Source organism: Pteropus alecto, unplaced genomic scaffold (assembly GCF_000325575.1).
Source record: "Pteropus alecto unplaced genomic scaffold, ASM32557v1 scaffold34, whole genome shotgun sequence".
Taxonomy (NCBI): Eukaryota; Metazoa; Chordata; class Mammalia; order Chiroptera; family Pteropodidae; genus Pteropus; species Pteropus alecto.
Genome location: NW_006435763.1, coordinates 4845619 through 4862884, shown reverse-complemented (window position 1 = coordinate 4862884; position 17266 = coordinate 4845619). Strand labels below are relative to the sequence as shown.

The window sequence follows — 17266 nt, the reverse complement described above, 5'->3', positions numbered from 1 at the left end:
GAACCCACGCTTGAACCCACAGGCTGCCATGGGGACAGTTAACCACTACTTCTTGATGGCACTGTCGCACAGACTTTGTTACTTGAAACACAGGAGGATAGACTGCCTGGAAAGGAGAGAATGGCAGACAGAGCTAGATGATACAGGAGCTCCAAGTCAGGTTAAGGATTTTGTATTTATCTTGAGAACCAAGAGAAGTCACTGATTTATTCATTAGGAAACTGCAAAATAAAATCACAACGAGATAACACTTCACGCCCACCAGCATGGCTACAGTCAAAAAGACTGACAGTAACAAATGTGGGTGAAGATGTGGGAAAACAAGAACCCCTGTGCACTGCTGGTGGGAATGTCAAATGGCATATACAGCCTCTTCGGAAAACAATTTAGTGGTTTCTTAAAAAAATTAAACATAAATTTATCATGTGATCCAGCAATTCCATTCCTAGGTGTTTACCTGCCAAAAATGAAAACAGATTGTCCACACAAAGAATTAAACACGAATGTTCAAGGCAACATTATTCATAATAGCCAAAAACTAGAATTATCCATCAAGTGGTGAATGCAAACACAAAATATGATATAAAAATACAATGGAATACTATTCAGTAATAAAAGGGAACAAATTACTAATACCTACTACATGAAGTTCAAAACATGAACTTTGAAAACATGCTAAATGACAGAAAAAATACCAGTACTGTAAGACTTCATTTACATGAAAGGTCCAAAAAAAGATAAATCTATATAGACAAAAAATAGATTAGTGGCTGCCTGGAGCTGGGAACAAAGATTAATTGTAACTGGAGTGATGAAAACGTTCTATACTAGATTACAGAGCATATATGTACAACTTGGTAAATTTACTAAAAATTGTTGTATTATACATTTTACTTTTTATTTTATTTGGCTTTTTAGAGTATTTACTTTTCAATTACAGTTGGCATTCAGTATTGTATATTAGTTCCAAATGTACAACATTTATATAACTTACAAAGTGGTCCCCCCAATTAGTCTAGTACCCGCCTGGGACTATACATAGTTATTACAGTATTATTTACTCTATTCCCTACGCTGTACTCCACATCCCTGTGACTATTTGGTAACTACCAATTTGTACTTCTTACTCCCTTCCCCTTTTTCATCCATCTCCCCCAAACCTCCTCCCATCTGGGTATCATCAAAATGTTCTGTGTCTATGGGTCTGTTTCTGTTTTGTTGGTTCATATATTTTGTTCTTTAGGTTCCACGTATAAGTGAGATCATATGGTGTTTGTCTTTCTCTGACTCATTTCACTTAGCATAATACTCTCCAGGTCCACTTATGTTGTCACATGTATTGTACATTTTAAATGGGTCAATTTTATGGTCTGCAAATTGCAGCTCAATAAAGTGGTTAAAAGAGAGAGAAGCAACCAAAATATTTAGGCGAGGTGGGAGATGACCCAACTTTTATTTCAAAAAGATCGCTCTTAAGGAGAAATCATTGGACAATAGTGTAATATTTTTTAAAGTGAAAGGGTCTAATTGCAATGTGGTACACCTGACACTAACATTATATGTCAACTGCAATTTTAAAATAAATTTTAAAAATAAATAAATAAAAGTGAAAGGGCCCAGGGGTCTCTACCCAACGCAACAACCCCAAGAGATTTGCCAAGCCCCAGCCCCAGTTCTCTTGGTAAACACACTGCTCTCTCCAGAGGAAAGAGACAGAAAAAACAAGAGTACGCGAACCACAACCGAAATTGCTAGCTTGATGCAAACAGAACTGAGGTAGGAAAAAAACGCCTCTAAAACCATCCTCTGGTGCCTTTCCATTTCCCCAAGGCGTAGAGCACATCAATCGTCCGACTCACCAGGCTTGGACAGGCAAAAGCGGTTGACTCCTTTGGAGAGGTTATAAATCCCCACGTTCTCAGGTCCATTTCCATCCTGATAAAATTCCTAGGGGACCAAAGCCAATACAATGACTTACTGGAGGAGATGGAGACACAAGATGATGAATAATATTTCTGTTTCTGAACCAGTCATCTGTTTTACCCATTAATCATTTGAGCAGTTGGGTACCACAGGAAAATTAAAAACCTTCAAAAACTTCCAACAAAAACATGCTTTTTCATGCAGTAAACTAATACTTATTGAGCACTTCCTATGTGACAGACCCAGAGCTGGGCCTCGGTAGCTGACATAGCTCCTGTTCTCAGGGGGATTACATTCTAATGTGGGAAGACAGAAAATCAATGCGGTCAATGAAGAAAGCAGTAGATTTCAGATGACAAGTAATAGAGCTATGAAGAAAGTAGCCGGCGGAGCCGGATTTAGAAGAGTGATCACTGGCTGAGGCGTCTTTAGCTTGCCGGTCTCAGGGCGTGCCTCTCCTGAGCAGGGAACATTCGGGCTGCAGCCTGAATAAAGAAAGCCAACTACACACATTTCTGGAGAAGACCCAGCATTCCAGGCAGAGGGAAGAGCATGTGCAAAGGCCCGCAGGAGGGAATGAGCTCGGTGCGGACCTGGAGAGGCCTGTGAGCTGGGGTCCAGTGGGGAGGTGGAGACAGGTAGGAGGTGAGGTGGGAGTGAGGGTAGGGCCTGGTTGGCCACTGTTCAAGAATATGGATCTAATTCTAAGGGAAACAGAAATGCACTGGAGAATTTAAGAGAAGGAATGGTTTCCTAAATGCCTATCATTCATTGTCAACTGGATATTAATTAATCCATCTTCTGGAACAATGATGTTTGTTTAGCATTTGTAGTTGTAACTGGAGTGGTCGACTCGCCTTGAAAACACCAGTTTCAATTCCTCCAGTGTCTGACATTAGCAGTCATTTAATTGCCACTTGCCCCAGTTTCTCCTCTGGCACCTAACAATGACATTTACTGCTCCTTGAAGTCAAAGCTTAGCTAAAACTCATAAATGGATCTACACAGGCCTGCACGAGTGTTCCATTTCCTGAAACATCAGGCCACAAAGACAATATCGATGAAAGAGGAAGATCTGGCTAACAGCTCTGTCCTCTGCACCAAAACAAGTATACTGGAGAAACTGACTCAGCTGCATCTATAAATAAATAGCAGCAGTACATGCCAAGGAAATTTTAAATACTTGAGAGCCTTACTTAAACCTCACTACAATCCTGAGAAGTAGGTATTACGATCCCAATTTTAGAGGAGAAAACTGAGGCTTAGAAACAGTAAATGAACTTGCTCAGGGATACAAAACCACTACGTCCGTCAACGGCTTCCCCAAATCACTAATGTGAGAATTCAATCTGAAGCCAGAAAAATCTCTCAAATAAAGGCATCTTCCACTGAGGGATCATAAATGCTTCTGGATGATGCTTTCCATAAGAGGTGGCTGAGTCGAGGGGCAGAAAAGGAAATCTGACTTGACAATGGTTATAATCTCCTTGGCACACTAGTCCTTCTTGCTTTTAAAAAGGCAAGTGCCCTTCCAAAAAAGAGGATGCTCAGAAGCCATGCATACCAGAGTGATTGCATGAGAAAGGGAACATCGCAGCATGTAGCCCGTCTGCCTAAACTCAATCGCTGACACGTCCTCTTCCAGAACTTCCACCTCCAGACTCTTGTTCTTCCAGCACCAATCGTCATGCGTGATGCTTACTGGAAAAGCACATAACACAAAGAGACATGTAGGCATAGAGCATCCCACCTCCCTAAATACACCAGAAAAAAACTCTAACAAATTCACTGATTTTTTAAAACTGTGTATACATATACATCAATAAATATTTCACATACACACACAGACACACATATACATATATATATATAGTTATAGATAGATAGACAAATAAATAGATAAGACAGATGTGAGAGAGAGAGAGAGAGATTGGGGGGGCGGGACAGCAGTGCTTGGAAGAAGTACTTGCTAAAAAAAAACCCAAAAAACGAAAAACTGAAACCAATGGCCATACAAAATCACCAAGAAAGAAATTTAATTGTGCCTAAAGATCAGGCTACAAATAAGTATTCAGGAATCAGCAAACTTTTTCCATGACGAGCCACAGAGTAAATATTTTCAACTTTGTAGGCCACACGGTCTTAATTATTCAACTCTGTTAACTTCGTATGAGCAGCCACAGACAATACACAAACAAACAGGCATGGCTGTGTTCAAATAAAACTTAACTTATGAAAACAGGCAGTTGGTCCTCACATCATAGTCTGCCAACACCTGATATAACAGAACTTATAATTCCCCAGAAAAAGTAGTCTACTTTATAAGCTACTCACTGCCAGCAACTCCAAACTGAGTTTTGAAAAAGAGGAAATACAGCGATGGGAGGCTTCTCGAGAAAAGCAGAAATGAGGACCAACATCTGCCAGCGTCTAATGCTTACCAGGCACTGGGCAAGGGGCTTTAGAAACTGTTTCATTTAGTTTTACATTCTGCAAAAAGCCTGTTATTCCTCTTTTACAGATGAGAAAACTGAGTCTCAGGGACTGTCAGGGTCACACAGCTGCTAAGTGGTAGGACACACAGTGCATTATTTCACACCCCCTTCTCCGGCATTCAGAAATAAAATGGCACAAATGACGGCATCCTCCCAAAGGAGAAGTGTATGGGCTGTCCTGATAAGGTGGCAGTTGGTTCACAGAGCCTCAACTCCTGCATTATCGCCCAAAGCTAAATTATGCACATTCAAGGTCAAGGGGCAAGGAAGAGTTAAACAAGTAAAGGTGTAAAGTTGGGGTGAAATTTGGGAGCTGGGTTTCAGAACATCAGGCAAGACAGGAAGTGAGTGAGGGCCTCGAGCGCCGCCTGCAAGTCTCACCTTTGTATTTTCCCGGGAGCACGCTGTCGAACGTGAAGGCCATCGAGTTGACCTTGCCAGAGAGCTGGAGGCTCCGCTTCTCACCCTGGCGGCTGAGGGACTGCAGGGTCACCAGGAGGTCGCCACAGGTGTCTGCGGAGAAAGACACAGAGAAAGACGGGAAGGCCTCATTTGACTGCCTTAAATGAACCAGAGCGCGTGCGAGCCCCAACCCCTCCCTGTGTGCTGCTTGCCACCGGTCACCTCCTGACGGGCAGTGCCAGCGGGGCTCCTGTAGAGCTAAGATGTAGCTACTCGATTCTAAAAAGTGACCCCCAAGCAGGTCATCGGTGCCCAGCAAGGAAGCTACCAAGGGTCAAAGTGGCTCTGTCATTTACTGAAATAAGGGAAGTGATATTTATGGAGTGCCTACAGGAGCCAAAGAAAAAGAGAAAGGTGAAGAAACTTTATTGAACGCCCCCTTTGTAGCAGGCAGAGAACGGGGCCCTTTATCGTATTTAACATTACTAACGGCAAAGATTTACATGACTCTTGCTGTGCCCCAGTACTTCTAAAGGCCACGCCTACACTAACTCGTTTGATCCCAAGGCGTGACTCTATGAGGCAGGTACTATTATCATCTCCATGTCACAGACCAGGCACTCAAAGCACAGAGAGGTTAAGCAACTTGCCCCAGGTCACACAGTGAAGGTTCAACCCCACATAGTGTCGTTCCAAAGTCTATGTTCTTAACAGCTGTGCCACATTGCTTCCTGACTACATCCGAGCTGCTTTAAAACCCTCCGAAAGCAGTAATACTCCCATTTTACAGAAGAAAAACTGAGGTTGGGCACGTGAATGCTTACAGCCCCACACCAAGTAAGTGACAGAGCTGGGACTGAAACCTGGGCCTGATTCCACCTCCCTGATTCCACCTCTGAAGTCAAGAGGGAGAAAAAAAGAGACCCGCATGTTCTTTCAGGAGCCAGAAATACTCCAAGAAAAAACGTTTCTGATGACTCACTGCAGCAATTTTTCAGAGAGAACTAGATGCAACACAGACTCGCCAAGGCCACCGCCGGAGCCACCACCGTCCCCAGTGCTGCCCAGGGAGGAGCCGCTCACCAAATCCCACCTCTACCCGCCTCCCTCTCTGAAACGACCTGTTCTTGCCGTCAATCGACATCTGTTCTTGCCGTCAATCGACATCTTACCCAAACAAGAGACTTTCCCAGAAACGGATGCCAAAAACTGCATGAAGGCCACGTCCATCACGGGCCCATCCTTCACCACGAGAGGAACTGTCTGGGGCTTCAACGTCAGCCCCGCCCTGGTCTCTGCCTCGGGAACCACCACCTGCGGGAACACGGGACGACGTCAGTGGCTGCATCAGGGCAGGGCCGCCGCTCCCCTGGCCTACAGGGCACCAGAAAGTTCTTCTGGGCCCAAGGCTGAACGGGTTCTGAAGGGCAAAGGTCCATTTCCAGGCCGAGTTTTATAATCACAACAAATCCACAGACAGGCTGTGTGAAGGAAACACATTTCTGATCAGAGAAAAAAACTCCTCTCCCGCAGAGTCAGTGTGCACAAAAGCGTGTCGGGCACGACTCCACAGAGCCACGCGCTGCCATCGATCACCGTATGCTGGGTGGGAGCGGTATGAAATCCCAGAATCTTCTCCCGGCTTGAGGTCACTCAGGACATAAGCCATGAACCTGGCGCCGCCAGTGGAATTCGGCCATTTTCTTCTTCCTTTCCTTCTGTGGGCCTTCCCCAGGCTAACAACAGGTACTGGGGGGTACGGTGGGGGTCACTTATTTCATCCCTGGTAAAGATTACATTCTGAAATGGGCCTGCCTCGGGTAAGTTCCTTATCATGCTTCCGAAAGGGCTTCCAGAGGCTTCGCTGTGGCCAGCTTAACAAGAAGCTGGCAAAGGAACCATCAGCCCAGACATCACACTGCTCAGCAGAAGCGGGGAGACTGCTATCTGCCCACCCCAGCTCCCCAGAGGAAGGGACCTCACTTGCCCTAGAAGAGAGCAAATCCTAGAAGGAACCTTCCCGACCCTTCCTGCTCCCTGGGGAGGAGCAGCAGCTGACTCGTTGAGTCAGAGCCTGAGAGCCACTGAGACGCAGCCTTCCCCATGGGCAGGCCTACTGCACTGAAAGGCACAGCGGGCTGACATCTGGCTCTGTCTGTCCCTTGCCTGCTGGCCCCACCTGTGCTCAGACCTTCGCCCTTGCAGTGAGACCCCAGGCCAGGGTCCCCTGAGCATCTACCTGCCTGGATGGAGTAATCAGATGGTGCCTGCCCGGCGTCCTCAATTCAGGGCGAGGCAGGAAAAGGGGAGGTCCATTTTGGCCTCGGGTTCCAGAAGCCATGCACTGTGCAAGTTACTGAGCTGTGGTTAACAGAGTCCACTGTAATCTCTTTGGGGACTCGGGGATATTCTACAGCAGCCAAATGCCTGAGAAGGGGGAGGCGTGATTGGCAGCCCGATAATAACCTCTAATAAACATCAGGACTGAAAAAGAGAAAGGCCTGTTGCATCATTTTTAAACTAGTTGTCTGTCTGCTCTACTAACTGCGACAGGCAGGCACGTAAACATTTCAAAATAAGTTGGGAATGGACATGCTCCTTCTCTAACTCATCTGGGCTAATAAGAGCCCTTTAAAAACCCATGGCTATGTTTTCAAATATCTTAAATAGAACAAAACTCATCATACCTGGACTTTGTAGGTCCCTGGTTTTGCTTTAAAACAAAACGATCCATGAGAATCTGTCTCCACGGTGACCAAAGACTTGTCCTTGTCTTGAGACGACAGGACAACTTTGTATTTACTCATCTGCTTGACGGTGTCAGGAAAGCGAATGATTGAGATCTGGCCACAGACACTGAACCTGCAACAAGGGGGCCATTCATTCTGGCGTGAGAACTCAATTATAACAGGAAAGGCGCTTTTCAACCAAAATGTCCATCTTCCAGCTGTGAGATCGGTTTAATCTTAACAAAGAGATAGGAATACAGCCTGAGTGACTCTAGTTTTAAAAACAACTTTTGGAAAAAAGACTGAACCTCTTCCTGAATCAGGGAAAAGGAAGAGTGGGGGGCCCAGTGTGCAGGGCTGTGTATGTTCTGGGGGACATGTGGCAACCCCCACACTAAGAAAGTGATTTTCAGAAAATCTGTATATGATGAAAAGTTTCAGGTATTGACTAAGGTAATTACAGTGGAGGAGCCTCGGACTAAAAATATGGACTAGTCCTTAAAAGCAAGAGCTGTAAGCTGCCTAAGATGCTGTATTACCCAGGCCATAAAACAAGGCAGGGTCATCAAAGACGCGGTCCTCGCCTGTCATTCCACATAATGTGTGGATCGGAGCAACATGAGAGATCTGAACAGAAAAGGTAATTAAGCTGGAAAAATGCAAAGCTAAAGCTGAACTTCTTAGGGGCCAGGAGCCACAAAAGCAACACAGACTTGACAAGCCCTGTTAAAGTAATGACTCAGACTGATGACCACATGGGCGGTGTAAAACGCTGCAAAGCCACCTCAAAAGGCACAGGAAAGGCACGTCCACTCCCTGAGAAAGACCGGCAAAGACCATCATCTTTGATGATGTTCTTCATTTTTCAGTTAGTTGATGTGTTAAAATGCAATCATGTCCCACAGCTGGAGGCCACAACTGTTTCTTCGATTAAAGGTTACATATTCTAATCTTAAAGAATCATTTTAGACAAAAATCAGTTATTACTTTTGACAGAAAAATAATAAAAGTGTTGGATTCGATGATGGATAATCACGGGGTGCGCTAAATGCTGGGACATCCACTCTGCCGCAAATAAAAAACAGCAGAAGGAACAACGAGGTGGTGGAATGTTATACGTGTGAAATCTACAAGTAATGAAAAACAGTCATTTCTTAGAGTGAAGGGACCGGCCAGCTGAACCCACAGTCCAGAGCGGGCCCAAGACCCACCGGCCCATGTGCCGGGCCTGGTCCTGCTGGCCACCTGTTTCTGTGTGGACCTGAGCTGAGCATGGTTTGCGCACTTTCATTTTCATACTTTTGAAGTATTAAAAGAGGGGAAAAAATCAAAAGAATTATTTTGTGACATATAAAAATTACACGACATTCAAACTTCAGTGTCCTAAAGTTTTGCTCGAACATGGCCACGCCCACTCATTTAGGAATTATCTATGGTATTTTCATCACAAAGACCGTACAGCCCATGAAGCATCAACAATGTGGTTCTCACATTTCTCTGCTTCACACTTTCAGAATAAAGAGACAGACAGAAAACACTGATGAATCTTTCTCAGGGACCATTCATGTTCTCCTCATTTGTGTCCATGTCAGGGGAATGTCACCTTATTTGTTCCAAGCTGACTCTCTTTGCCTCTCTGTTTTAAATGTTTTAACCATAGATCTGTTTTAGCTCATGCTCTCAATTAAAGAGAAGTATCTGGTCACCCTAAACGCCCAACCTATATTGGTTTAGTTGAGAAAAATTAACTAAAAAGCTGGTAGAATAGTGTCTTGTTATACTGAAGCCTTTAAAAATTCATTTGTGTCAATAAATTCTTTCATCAGGGCTTAATAATTTATAAACATACGTTAGTAATTTTGGTACACTGTAAGATAACTACATTTTCATTATCATTGGGACAGAAGTCAAAGAGTTTGTTTTCCAAATAAAGTGGAAAAAAATTTTTTTAAGTAAGAAATAGCAATAAAATAAAGCAATTATGCTATGTTGGCCCAAAAGGAAAATGACGAATTTTTCCAAAGAAACTCAACAAATGCTTTTCTTTCTTTGACCCAAATATTCCACTTTAAAGAAGAAAATTAGCATAAATATATTTCCCCATCCCCACGAACAGCACCTCCTCCATCTACCCAGGTCCCCAAATAAGAAGCCTGGGACTCCGACAGCGCACGGCCTGTTGATTCTCTCTCTTCTACCTATTGATTTCATCTACTTTTCACTCCCTCCCCTGCCGGCACCCTGGTCCCAGCTACTACATCTCTTCCACACTACTGTCGCAGCCTCCTGTCTAATCTCTCCATTTATACTCTGGCTCCCCTCTGATCCACTGTCCAAGCAGCAGCCGGGAAAAAAAAACTTTCTAAAATGCCCAGATCCATATCGCTCCCCTGCTGAGAACTCCGACAGCCTGCCAATGCATTTGGGGAGCAAGCCTTCTCCACAAGATGGCTCGGAGGTCCAACCTCACCAACCGTCCCCAGCCTCGCTGGCTGTCTCCCGGAGCTGCTGTCCCCACCTCCCCAGGCTGCTCCCCCTGCCTGAGAAGTTCTTCGCTGAGCTAACTCCGAGTCCTGCCGAAGGTGTCGGCGACCCGGTGAGGCCTTCTATGGGTCCCTCTCAGCACGCGGTGTCTGCCTGCACGAGACCTACCATATGTACTCATCTCGAGTCTGCCCCCCAGGAAGACGAAAGCCCCGTCTTCAGAACATTGGGCTTCTTTCCACCGTTACACATCTAGAATTTATAACAGCAGCCCACAGCAGCTGCTCAAAAATGCTTATGAAGAAAAAGAGGAAGGACTTAAGACCCAGAACTGTTTTCTGAGGCTCCACCATGACAGAGACGGGTACAGGGTTCCACAGGTGAGGTGCTTCCTCATTTCCCATTCGACACTGAACCCCAACCTTGACCCCTACCTGTCTACAGAAAATGGCCACTGGAGACTCCTCGGTGCCCAAGCTGGTGGGCGGTGTTTTCAGGGCTCAGCTCCCTGGACCTCCATGACCATTGGGCGCCACCTCACCCTTAAAACCCACCCCTCAGGTTCTCCCGAGGCCACCCCTCAAACATCAGCACCCCATTTTTTGTCTGCGGATCTCCCACCTCCACCTGCTCCAACACATTCAAGGCTCTGGCTGTCGCCCACAGCCAGTCTTCAAGATGCACCACGGATCTAAGCGTCTGTTGGAGAGCTCCATCGAGGGGTCCTTCAGACCCCAAAACTGAACCCTCGTCACCTAACTGGCTACTCTCCCTGCCCACAGCTAGCGGCACCACAACTATCCTGCCTCTCAGAACCGGAACCCCTGAATATATTTCTAATCTGTCCTTGACTTCCCTATGAGGCAAGTCCTCATCAACTCTGCTTTCGGGCCTCCTGCGCCCAAGTCCTGCCCCATTCAAAGCCATCCCCCACCATGTCACCCGAGTGCCTCACAGAGCACAAAAGCCTAATCACGCGACCTCCATGCTCATATCGATCACTGGCTCCTGGACCCGTGGCGGAGAAAGCCCCCATCTTCCAAGGGGTGTGAGGGGGTCTCTGAGATGTGCCCCTGTGGCCTTGTCCTTTGCCCGCCCCACGCTTCACACAGCAGCGGCACCATGCTTTACGCTGCCACCCACCAGCGCTGCTCACGCAGCCCCTCCACGCAGACCCCACCCCTACTGCTGTCTCAAAGAGGTGGCACCCCATTCCCCGTGTTACAAACAGGTGAGATAAAGATCCGAGATCTGACTCCGAGGCCTGAGTTCCATGCTCCACACGTCACCACATGACAAGACTACACGAATTCAAACACTGTGTCCCCTCACACACTCTCAATGAATACAACAAAACGAGAAGAGCTATGCCAATGCAGCCGGGCATCTTACAACAAACTTTCTCAACAAACTTTCTCAACTGCCAAAGTCCTCCAGAAGGAAGCCAGGGAAGGCGCCACAGATGTGAGGTCAGATACAGAAGGTCTTTTTCTAATGTCGACCCATCTGAACTGTGAAGCGAAGCATTTTCCTTAAGCATCCAATACAGAAGTGCCTTCAGGTGCTAAAATTTAGCACTAATCTGTCTAAAGAAGCCAGCCCAAATTCTCCATCAGTGTCTGAGACCGGATGTGGAGCCCTGGCAGAAAAACAGTCAGGTGGAAGGTTATTGTCCTCCGCTGGCTGTCAACGTAAGCTCTGGCGCTTGCACACCCGAACACGATAACCTCACCCTGTGGCAATGATGTCAGCCAGCTGAGGTGTGTTAGGTGCAATTTTGATTGTGACAGTTTCAAAGTAGAGGTGCTCTTTCTGAGCGTGGATGGTGTACGTGCCAGTCGTTATGTTCTCCAAGCGGAATGAGCCATCAGCTTTTGTTTTGACTGTAAAACAAAAACACACACGAAAAAGATGAGCCCAAACAACTGCAGAGCCCTCCACATACATGAGGATGCTTGAGATAAAAAGCGGGCACACATTTTCATTGTCACCGAGGTTTTGTTTCCTTTCCATTTCTCTCTGTGATCAAGAACGAGCCCTGGCAAATAGCCCCAAGGGCTAACACGTCCGCTCACCTTTGATTTGGTTATTCAGAGTGACCACTGCCTCAGGAACACCTTCTCCTTCGGGCCCATTCAGGACCCTCCCAGTGACAGAGAATCCCATGACGTGGAACACGGGCTAGAAGATGAAGAACAGGAAGAAGGTCCTCAGGGGCTCGAGCTGCAGAAGCCCCACTTATGCCACACCCGCCCACGCTGGCTTCTCCCAGGCCCGCGTGCCAGCCAGGCTCCCTCCCAGCACACTCACTCACACTCCCCAGCCGGCAGCACGCTCCCCATCTGTCCCCTTTGTTGGACTCCCAGCATGCTGTTGTTTGTCAAATAATAGAACATGTCGCATCTACAGACTTTCTTCCTCACTTAAAGATCACCGAGTCGGACTGGGGGAGCCTGCCCCGCCCTTGCCTCCTTCCTGCCTCCTCCCCTCCAGGCACCTCCACTCTGGTGAGCCACGTCACCCTCCAGGCTCCCAAGCTTAAGCCCCAGCATCACCTTGGATGCCCTCCAACACCCATCAGCCCTGTGGACTCCTCGGCAAGGTCTCTTGAGCCCTTGTCCTGCCTCTTCCCACCACGACCTGAAGTCAAGTCGTTATTCACTCCACTGAGACCACCTCACTCAATCCCAGCCGCTGCACTGACACATGTCCTATACTTAGTTTATACACGTCCGCCCTCCCTGCTCGTGAATGCCATGGCTTTCCTCTCTGCAATCACTGTTCCAGCCGCCCTGACCCTTCGTTCCTCAGGCTGACCCCTGGTGGAGATCTGGGAGGAGGCTGCTCCTTCTCATCACTTAGGTTTCAGTTCAAACTGTCACCCCCTCTGAGAAGCTTTCCCTGACTACCCTGTCTTAGGAGTCCCCGCCTCCTGTCCCAGCCAGTCACTGTCCATCACACTAACCTATTTTATTAGCTTCATCAAAAAACTGATCGATATGTGAAATGTCCTTTTTTGATTTCCTATAGTTTATCTACCTCTCATTAGAATGTAAGGTCCATGAAGATGGGGGCCTTTTCTGTCTTAGTCACCTGGTATACAGTAGGCACTCAATAAATGACTCCCGAATGAATGAATAAATGAATGAATGAATGAATATATGCCACAGCATTAGAGAGAGCTTTAGAAAAATAAAATGGCTTCCTTTTTATTCATGTGCCCTTCTTGATCCTTCTATCAAGATGGTTTATTAATTCATACGTCCACACAACAAACACTTTTATTAGGCACCTACTATGTGCCAGGCACTAAACCACGTGTTAGGGACACAGTAAAGAATCAGACTGCCCTCGCGCAGCTTACAGGCCCTCTCACTCCCTGAAATCCCATTCATCGATCTGTCGAACACTTGTCTGTGGTCATGTCCGGACCGTCTTCCCCGCCCCGCTGTCCCCACTCCTTCTCTGCGAGCCCCTGAGGCATGCCAAGGCTTCATCTTCTCACCTTCTGGTCTCCCTCCAGGGCACAGCACAACAATCCAGTGCTTTACTGACTCTTACAAAGCAGAGTCAGAGCCCCATTGAACATGTCGCCTAAACGCTAGCTTCTACCAATTTAAGCTACGTTAATGCAGCACTTTCAAATGTAACGTTAAAAGAAAACGATTAAAACCTAATTTTTTCAATAACTGTAACACTGGGTGGTCCATTTATGAAGACTAATTTTCTTTTGGGATTTGCTCTATCTAGCAGATTTGCTATAGTAACCATTTACAACTTCTGTATTTAAGGATAGAAGTGTGAGGAAAAATACATTTACCATTTATTTTAGGGTCTAGGGAGTTTCTCAGGCCGCCTATCACTCCATCCATTCCCATCGCCGTGATCTGAGCTGTCAGCTCTCACCTGGTTTAGTACCACAACCTCCTAATTGGTCCCTCGATTCCACCCTGCTCCCTGGGAACTATCAGCTTGGCGGCCAGAGGGATCAGCCTCGCCTCTGCTCAGAACCTCACCCAGGGTGATGCCAGCTGTCACCCAGGATGACCAGCCAGGCCATGCCCGATCTGCCCCATCATTTCTGACGTTCTCTCCTCTTCCTCCCTTCCTCACTCCCTCCATTCCAGCCACCCTGGCACCCCCCAAACCCTCCAGGCTCACTCCTGCGCCTCAGGACCTTTGTATCTGCCATTCCCTGTCTTACACACCCTTCCCACAGGTGTAAGTACAGTTCACTGCCTTGTCCCTTTCAGGGTGTTGCTCAAATGTCACCTTCACAAGGACTTCCCTGAGAATACCCTGTAAGACTGCAACCTTGAAACTGTGTAATCTTCTTCCTTGCTATACTTTTCTAGAACACTCTTCACCTTGTAACATATTTTCTAATTGACTTATTTGTAAGTATGTTATCTCTTTCTGCTACTAGAACATGCATTCCACAAGAAAAGGAATTTCTGGCTCTTTTTGGTCACTGCTGTACATTAACCCCTAGATCAGTCCCTGAAACACATATCACTGACACTCAATAAACATATTTCACTGAATGAAGCAGATATGACTAGGGCTTCGATTCTCTAAGATATAGACATCGTATAACAGAGGTGAGGTTATTGGAGGGTTCCAGGCTCGACCAGAAAAGAGCACAAGATTCTGTTTCTTCTGACAGTCCTTCTAGATAAAATTCTGACTTTTTTTTTAAACGTGTTTGCAACACCTGTGCTCAGGGATTAGAATTTGAACACCTGTCCCTCCAGAGGACAGGGAGTTCTTACCTCAATTTTCAGGCTGTCGTGTTGCACTGTAAAGTCGAGTCTGGAGGGAGCAACGTCAAAGGTAATCCTCTCCCCCCTGTAGAATGGAATCTGGAAGGAAGAGTCTGCTCGTTACTAAGAGCCTATAACATGATTCAACCATCAATGTTAATAATCGATCCAGCAGGGGTTCAGGTAGGCTAAGAGAAACTGAATCATAATTGCTGCTGATTTTAAAGAAGAAGGCCTGCATTTTTGCAGCTATTACTGAGGGGTCAGAGTCTCATCCTAAGTAGCTGCTAAATAAAACATTCTCAAAACCGCAGGCCAGCCATTTAGTCTCTAAAACTCAAATGGCATCGACACTTCCTACGTTAAGAGTCCCAGACATAAAAAGAATGGAAACGGCTTCACTCACCACAGTATAACCCCCACTTGGCAAGGAGGAGAAGGAGAAGGAGCCGTCTTCTTTGGAGATAGCGTAGCACAAATACACCAGACTCTCATCCTGCAGCTGGAACCCAGGCACTGGTGAGGTGCTGCAGCCCAGAACGTCCTACGCCGAGAAAAAAAGGAAAAAAGACTTCTTTTTTCACTTACACGTTCTGATTATCATCAATTAACCACACTATAGGAAAACTTTTATAAGTTTTATGTCACAAAAATACATATTTCTGAAATCTAGGGCATAGTAGAGATAACAGGAACAAAAATCTTTATATTCAAGTGAAAAATGGCATAGTCTTCCTAGGAAAAAATGACACGATTGTCCTTCCCTACAGTGGGACACCATGCTCCAGATAAGAAAACGAAGCTCCACGAGGCAAAGAGACTGGCCCATGGTCACACAGCTAGTAAAAGGCAGAGCTGGGATTTGTCTGAACCTGGGTTGATTGATTTCAAAGCCTGTGCACTTTTCACCAAACTCCACCGCCCCCCCAGTGTAGACATTCAATTTCTTGTGCGTCAACTGAGAAACACGCCATGTTCTTAAATGCTGAGACTATACATCAGCCTTGACCTGCATGTTAAACAGTGCTGTCCCGGTCTCTCTCATTCTTCACTCTTTGCTTACCTCTTTGGTTACCAAAGAAGAAAAGAGAAGAAACTTCACCCCTTTCATGGGTTCCCCGTCACTGCGCACAGAGCCCGACACGTTGTAGCCAGCCACGGTCAGGGGGCTGGCGGCGTTCGCATTGGAGTTGGTCACGCGCACCGTGGTGCTCGCCTACAAAAGATTTTAACTTTTGTAGTTAAAAAATAAACACTCGCAAAGTGTTTACCAACACGGGGACATGCTTCAGCTAAAATATTAACTGGGAGAAAAGTAACACATGGAGCCTGATCACTACTATTTTTAAATGTGCAAAATGAAGTAAAAGGAAATGTGGCAAAATGTAGAGAATGACGATTTATGTCACCTATACGGTGACATTTTACTTCTTATATTTCTACTTTTCCATCTTCCAAATTTTCTGGTTCCTACTCCTTTATGCTCTTCTGTATGTCCCAATTTTTAAAAAAATGAGCATGCCTTACTTTTTATCCATGTTTACTGGTATAGATGCATATATTTTTAAACTTTTTATAAAGTACAATTTACGTTTAGGAAAGTACAGATATTCTGAGTGTCCAGTGCAGTGATTTTCAGAAAGTGAACACATCGTGCAAACAGCGTCAGAAACAGAACAGAACCAGCCCCCGCAGGCCCATCATGTTCACTCCAGGGAGCAATCATCGCCCTGACTTTTAACAGAATACTTTACTTTGAAACACAATTTTATATTAATAAACTCAAATTTCTTTACGCATACAACAACGTGAGCCTTAAAATTTACTCTATTTATAATATGTAAGCCACTGAGTTTTAAATAAAAACATTTTTAAAACCCTGAGAACCTAAAATCATAAACGGTATACAGATCTAGGCTGACACCATACCATCAATTATAAATGCATAAAACCTATAGAATAAAAGCTGAAATATTGATCCTGGTGCTTCTTGAGCAAGAATGAGACATAAGCCTCAAAACCAATAAAAAAGTTAACATGTTGAAATGCTTTTTAAGTCTTTTTCAATTTTTTTCCAGTTATTACAAAACTTCATTTAGTATGATTCTTCCTTTCATCTTTTACTATAAACTATTTCAAACAAAAAGATATAAGAAATATCCTAAAGAACACTTACATATGCTCTAACCATCTTAAAAAAAAAGTAACAATCCAATTCGAGACCCTTGCAGAGCCCCTTCCTCCTGCCTCTACAGACGTCAGTACCTTAATAACATGGTACTTGCCATTCCCATGCTCATCTTTATAATTTTTCTACAAACAAATGTATCCATAACTGGAATTATCATGAGTGTTTTTAGTTACTATATAAACAGTATCATATTTCCTTATCCTTTAGGAACTTGCCTTTTTCCTTCAACTTGTGTTTTTAAATGTGGACATACTGATATATGTAGCTCTGTTTCATTCC

General features: G+C 45.4%; 1 protein-coding gene across 1 annotated transcript in view; it reads right to left on the bottom strand.

The window, feature by feature from the left end:
- The window catches only part of LOC102885244 (nodal modulator 1), a 49444-nt gene that overhangs the window by 20654 nt on the left and 11524 nt on the right, over positions 1 to 17266 (bottom strand). Inside the window, exons 7-16 of the mRNA XM_006910911.3 lie at positions 15860 to 16012; positions 15203 to 15340; positions 14806 to 14895; positions 12109 to 12214; positions 11766 to 11916; positions 7508 to 7682; positions 5993 to 6134; positions 4800 to 4931; positions 3488 to 3624; positions 1860 to 1947 (exon numbers count right to left, since the gene is read on the bottom strand). Of these exons, the coding sequence (XP_006910973.1) occupies positions 1860 to 1947; positions 3488 to 3624; positions 4800 to 4931; positions 5993 to 6134; positions 7508 to 7682; positions 11766 to 11916; positions 12109 to 12214; positions 14806 to 14895; positions 15203 to 15340; positions 15860 to 16012 (1312 nt within the window). The remainder of the gene's footprint in view (positions 1 to 1859; positions 1948 to 3487; positions 3625 to 4799; positions 4932 to 5992; positions 6135 to 7507; positions 7683 to 11765; positions 11917 to 12108; positions 12215 to 14805; positions 14896 to 15202; positions 15341 to 15859; positions 16013 to 17266) is intronic.